This window comes from Cyprinodon variegatus, unplaced genomic scaffold, assembly GCF_000732505.1.
Source record: "Cyprinodon variegatus isolate N-32 unplaced genomic scaffold, C_variegatus-1.0 Scaffold198, whole genome shotgun sequence".
Lineage (NCBI taxonomy): Eukaryota > Metazoa > Chordata > Actinopteri > Cyprinodontiformes > Cyprinodontidae > Cyprinodon > Cyprinodon variegatus.
This window is the reverse complement of record NW_015150651.1, coordinates 139,683-145,202: the sequence shown is the minus strand read 5'-3', so window position 1 is coordinate 145,202 and position 5,520 is coordinate 139,683. Positions and strand designations below refer to the sequence as shown.

General features: G+C 34.6%; 1 protein-coding gene across 1 annotated transcript in view; it reads left to right on the top strand.

The window, feature by feature from the left end:
• Positions 1 to 5,520, top strand: part of LOC107087874 (myelin protein zero-like protein 2) — a 17,921-nt gene that overhangs the window by 9,211 nt on the left and 3,190 nt on the right. Inside the window, exon 2 of the mRNA XM_015379690.1 lies at positions 3,679 to 3,848. Coding sequence (XP_015235176.1) covers positions 3,679 to 3,848 — 170 coding nt within the window. The remainder of the gene's footprint in view (positions 1 to 3,678; positions 3,849 to 5,520) is intronic.

The window sequence follows — 5,520 nt, the reverse complement described above, 5'->3', positions numbered from 1 at the left end:
TTTTTTTTAGAATTTTAGAAAAGAAAGGAAGATTGGATATAGGTCTATAATTGACCAAGTCATCTGGGTCAAGAGACGGTTTCTTAAGTAAAGGTTTGGTTACAGCAACCTTAAAAGCCTTTGATACATATCCCTGGAAAAGGGATAGATTAATCACATCTAAAATGGAGGAGGAGATCAAAGGGTTAAATAACCTGCTTGGAACTGGATCAAACATATAAGTTGAAGGCCTATATGAAGACAATACTTTTGCTAACTCTGAAAGTTGAACTGGATCAAAGCAGTATAAATCCAGTTCAGATTTTAAGGCCACATAAAATCATTGCTGCTAACATCAGGTGGGATGGATGGTTCAACAGAGCTGTGACTCCGGGAGAGTTTTGCAACTGTATTAATAAGATGCCTAGGATTATTCTTATTCTACTCTATTAATGAGGATAAATATGCTCTTGCTTTACAAAGGGTCCTCTTATACAGCAGTAAACTATTTTTCCAGACTAGGTAGGATTCCCGTAGGCATGTAGAGCGCCATTTTCTCTCAGTGTCCCATCATTTTTCATTTAGAGTGCTCAGCTCTACATTAAACATGCTTTTGATTTTTAAAGTTTTCTTTTTCAAAGGGGCTGCATTGTCAAAGGCAGTACGCAGAAAACTAGCAACCAAACCCTTCAACAAAATCCTAAACCTGTGAAGGGGAACAAGCTAAACTTTTGCTATCTGCAGCACTGTGCAGTGACACAAAGGAGAGAGAAAGTAAAACAGATTCTTTAAAATTTGTAACTGATGATCTGCTGAAGTTAAACCTGAAATAAAGTTAAATCCTGAAGGTTATTAAAAGGTGGTCAGAGAGGACAAGGTTATGAGGAAATACTGTTATTTCTTCGCATTCAATGCCATATGTATGAAGATGAAAATGTGTGGGACTATTCACATTTTGAACAAAGCCAATAGTGTCTAAGATAGCATTAAATGCTGCACTTAAGCTATTACATTCAATGTCAGCATAGATGTCATAGATGTCATCCTCCACTATGGTGACCCTGCCAATATACAAATAATCAGATAGGAACTCTGAAAACTCATTTAAAAATTCAGAGTAAGGACCTGGTGGACGATACAAAGTTACAAAAAAAAGAGGTTTTCTGGCTTTGCAGTTTGGAGGAGGGAAAGTAAGGGTTAAATGTTTAAAAGAGTTGATATTATTAACTGCCTTCGGAATAATTAGTAAGTCAGACAGAAAGATTGTTGCTACTCCTCCTCCTCCTCACCCTGAATTTCTGGTTATGTGAAAATTTAAATAACGAAGGAGTTGCCTCATTTATGCTCACGTAATCCTCTTGCTGCTTCAGCCAAGTTTCTGTATGGCAACATAAATCAATGTGACTATCACAAATCAAGTCATTAACTAGCAGACTTTTTGAAGAAAGAGATCTAATGGTAAATAAACCACATTTAACTGTTTTAACTTTTTTTCCCCAATTTGAGTTATTTTCATTTTAATTTAAATAACAAATGGCTTTAAAAAAAAAAAACTACTGGCATTCATAATAATTTAATTTCATTGCATCTCAGTATTTGCTCATCTTACATCTCTTTTGGAAAATCCTGATATTTTTAAAATCAAATTATTATTTCATATTATATTATACTAGTTTGGGATACAGGTTTGTGATCTGTCTATAAGATTATGGGCAGTGGTTCCCAACCTTTTTTAAATTGTCTACCCATAGGATTTTGTACCATGAGTAAATCGATTAATCTAGTGATTATGTTTTCGTTTAACTGATTAATAATCAGATAGCCAAAAGTTCCTTAAAGATTTTTTTTTTTATGAAAATAAACCAGGTGAAACTAAAAATGTTCCACTTGAGGAGTTCCGGATAGAGCAGATTGTCTGTCAAAAAAGATTTTTTTAAATCTTAAATGCAAAAGGTTTATATGTCTGTATATATTATTACAATCTTATAATTACTGCTGTAAGTGGGTCGCTCTGTCAGCTAGAGGCATGTTTTGCAGTCTCCGGTTAATGATTAAATAATTACTAAATTAGTTGACGATTATTTCAATAATCGATTAATCATGACTGATTGTTTCAGCCCTCAAGTATTTTATTTAATCTTTGACATGTTATTCTTTCCAACTCATATAAAAAAAAAAAACTTAAATCTGTTGCCCGGAAGTTAGTAATGTATCAAAATAAATACAAAATAAAATAATACTATAAATCTGTCTTTATAAAGCTGTAACTCCCTTGTAATCACATATAATAGAATCGGGAACAAAATACTGAACAAAAATTATAGTCCGACTGACTCAATTTGTTATATCTTACTTTTTTTATCATTCATGACAACTGAGCGGCTTTGATCAGATGTGGGAAAACAGGTGATCTTAGCCTGTTCTCTACATTCAGTCTGTTATTCTGTTTGGTTTTATGTGTATCAAAGATTAAGCTAAACTCAAACATCAGTCAAAACTGACTTTCTGGTTGAAAAAAGCCTGTTTTATTTTTTTGTTGAGTCCTCACAAAGTAGAACAGATTCCAGCTCTTTTTTTTTTATTTTATTACTGGAGAAACTTAATAAACCCCTTGCAATGCACTTGTGCACCACTAGGGGTATGAGTGCCCCCTGTTAGAAATCAATGGATTATAGTATGGTTTGTAAATTTGCAAGGATTTCGGGATACGATATGTAACACAATACACCTTCCACGATATGATTTATCCTGATTTATCTCGATACATTATAAAAGACAATATTTTAGGTCTGCAACTAACGATTATTTTGCAAATCGATAAATCTGTTGATTATTTTTTGATTTATGGATTAATAAATGTATAGGTTCCAAAGGTTCCTTAAAGAACACTTTTGATAAAGTTAACCAAGGGGAAAGTAAAACTTTTACACTTGAGGAGTTCTAGATAGAGCAGATTGAGAGACAAAAATATCTTTTTTATCTTAAATGCAAAATGTTTGTATATATTTTTACAATCTTGGCATTAGTATTGCTTTAAGTGGGTCTCTGTTGTCTAAACGCACTTTTTTAATCTAAAGTATTAATCTATCACTGAATTAGTTGACGATTATTGATTATTCCTATTAATTGTTTCAGCCCTACAATATTTTGCATTTTTTTGTAAAAAAAAAAAAAAAAATGTATATATATATATATATATATAGCTCTTAAAAAACTTAATGCACTGCTGTGGCTGGTGCAGAGCAGCTGAATATTAGACACTTAAAGATGGCCTGCCACATGGTGGCTGGAGGTTTAAGAGGTATATTAAATGAAGACGATGCCATAAATGTTTCTCTATAAATATTTTTTAAATATAAGATCTATTCAGCCATATTTTGAATCCATAAAATGGTTGTCTAATGAAATACTGCGATATTTGATAATCAATTTTTTCTTTTCTTACAGTCCTAAAGTTAGGATGCATATCAAAGGGAGATGACTTGATTCATCAACAGGATTATATTTTTGGCCGATATGGCTTTTTTCTTTCCTTGCATTGGTATTAGTCAATATGTGACAACATCGGATGTGAAATGTGACAGCTGGCCATCAGAAAAAACTTTTTTTATTTATTTTCTCGGCCCCTTAATGAGGCTCCTGTTAGTTTTATACTATTTTAATCTACCAATATTTGTTTTTTTTTTTCTTTCATTTCAGGAGTGCAAGAAGTTTTGGGAATAGAAATTAAAACGAAAAAGGAGCTGGAGGCTGTCAATGGGACCAATGTGAGGCTGTGGTGCTCCTTCACCTCCACTCAGCCAATATTGCCTGAGAAAGTCATTGTCTCATGGTCCTTCCGGGGAATTAATTCAAGATCAGATGATCGTGTAAGTATTACAAAAGTGCTTGTTTTTTGTGTAAAGAGTCAATTTTACTGTCACAGATAGAGATCAGCCTTCATATCCACTCTCTAAATTTTTAATATGAAGATTTTACTTTGATTCAAATTAGAGACATTAGATTTTCACAGGAAAGAATTAAAGGTACCACTGTTTCATGTTATTCATCACTTCTGCACATGTTATAGCACCTTATTACCTTATACTGTAAGAAAGTGAAAAGGCTTTGCTTCTCCTGCTGAAAGACCAAATGATGGCGCATTTACACCTGAAAGGAGGTTAAAAAAGTTTTGGAAGAGAAACAGGTCAACATCATCAGCTGGCTTAGCCTAGCTTGATGCACGTTTGAGATGAGCCGAGGCTTTGAGGCGTGTGTTGAGTAGTGGAGGAGGCGTTTCCCCGATAACAACCAATCTACTTGGTTAAACTATTTAGGTCAGATTAAATAGTAATATCAGTGCTAAATAGTATTGCTCTCCATGGTGCAGTTACCATTGCTAGTGCCGTCAGCTGTAAGACATTGACTTCTAATCCTAAGGTTGTTGGTTTGAAACCCACCTTAGACTTTTGAAAGTTGTGATAATACTTAGCAAGTATTTTGGCTAATGTGACTAATTTGTATTGGTTTGCCCTAGTAGTAATATATTTTGGGTAAAAGCACTGCCAAATTATATTGGCTGGTTTAGCTATAATGTTGGTTGAACACATGACTTTCAACCAGATTACAACCAAAGATGGTGGAAAAATGTTTGAGTAAAACTGAATAACACGTTTCATTTTGCTCATCATTGCCCAATTTTCACAAACACTTTAACTGTTTGCTTGAGCCTATTTGACTAAAATGGCAGAAAAACCTTAAAGTAGGAAAACAGCTGTTCCAATGGTTGCAATTCCGAATTCTCCCGAGTGGTGCCCGACTTTACGCGAGTGAATAAAGTGAAAGTGATTGGTCGATTATCAAGGGGGCCGGATTGTTGTGGCGGAAGCTATTTGGTTGTGGCCGGTGTTTCAGAAGCATATTGAACAAGAAGCATATTGTCGGGTGACACCCTGACGGAACATGGTTCAAATTCAAAATGGATGCTTATAATGTCAATCTCTTTTTACATAAAAATCTAATTCTTCAACAGCTTTGACAAACCTGTGACCCCTACACCGCTGCTGCAGCCATCTCCCCTTTCCTGCACAATTCACCCCAGAAACAGCATCTCTACCCCCAGCCTCCACCTGTTCCCCCCACCTTAGCTATCACAGCTGAACTCCTTTGTTCCCCGAGCCATAAAGCTGTATAACTCCTAAGGAGGAAGGGGGAAAGAGGAGGTGATATGAAGCGGGACAAGGGTCAGCACCCCTCCTTCTTGGACATCTTATGCAAAACATCACCTATTGTCATTCAAGGGGAATATTCTTGTCTCTCACTGTGCAATAACACGTCAACTACTGTGTAGCCTGTGTAATTTTCACTCATTTATATGGTTAGTACATATCTGCAGTGCAAGTGCAACAACCTAAGTCAACTACAGTTTAGTCTTCCCTAGCACTCTACTGTGCATATATATATATATATATATATATATATATATATATATATATATATATATATATATATATATATATATATATAGATAGATATTCCAGGATATTACAACCTTTTTTTTTT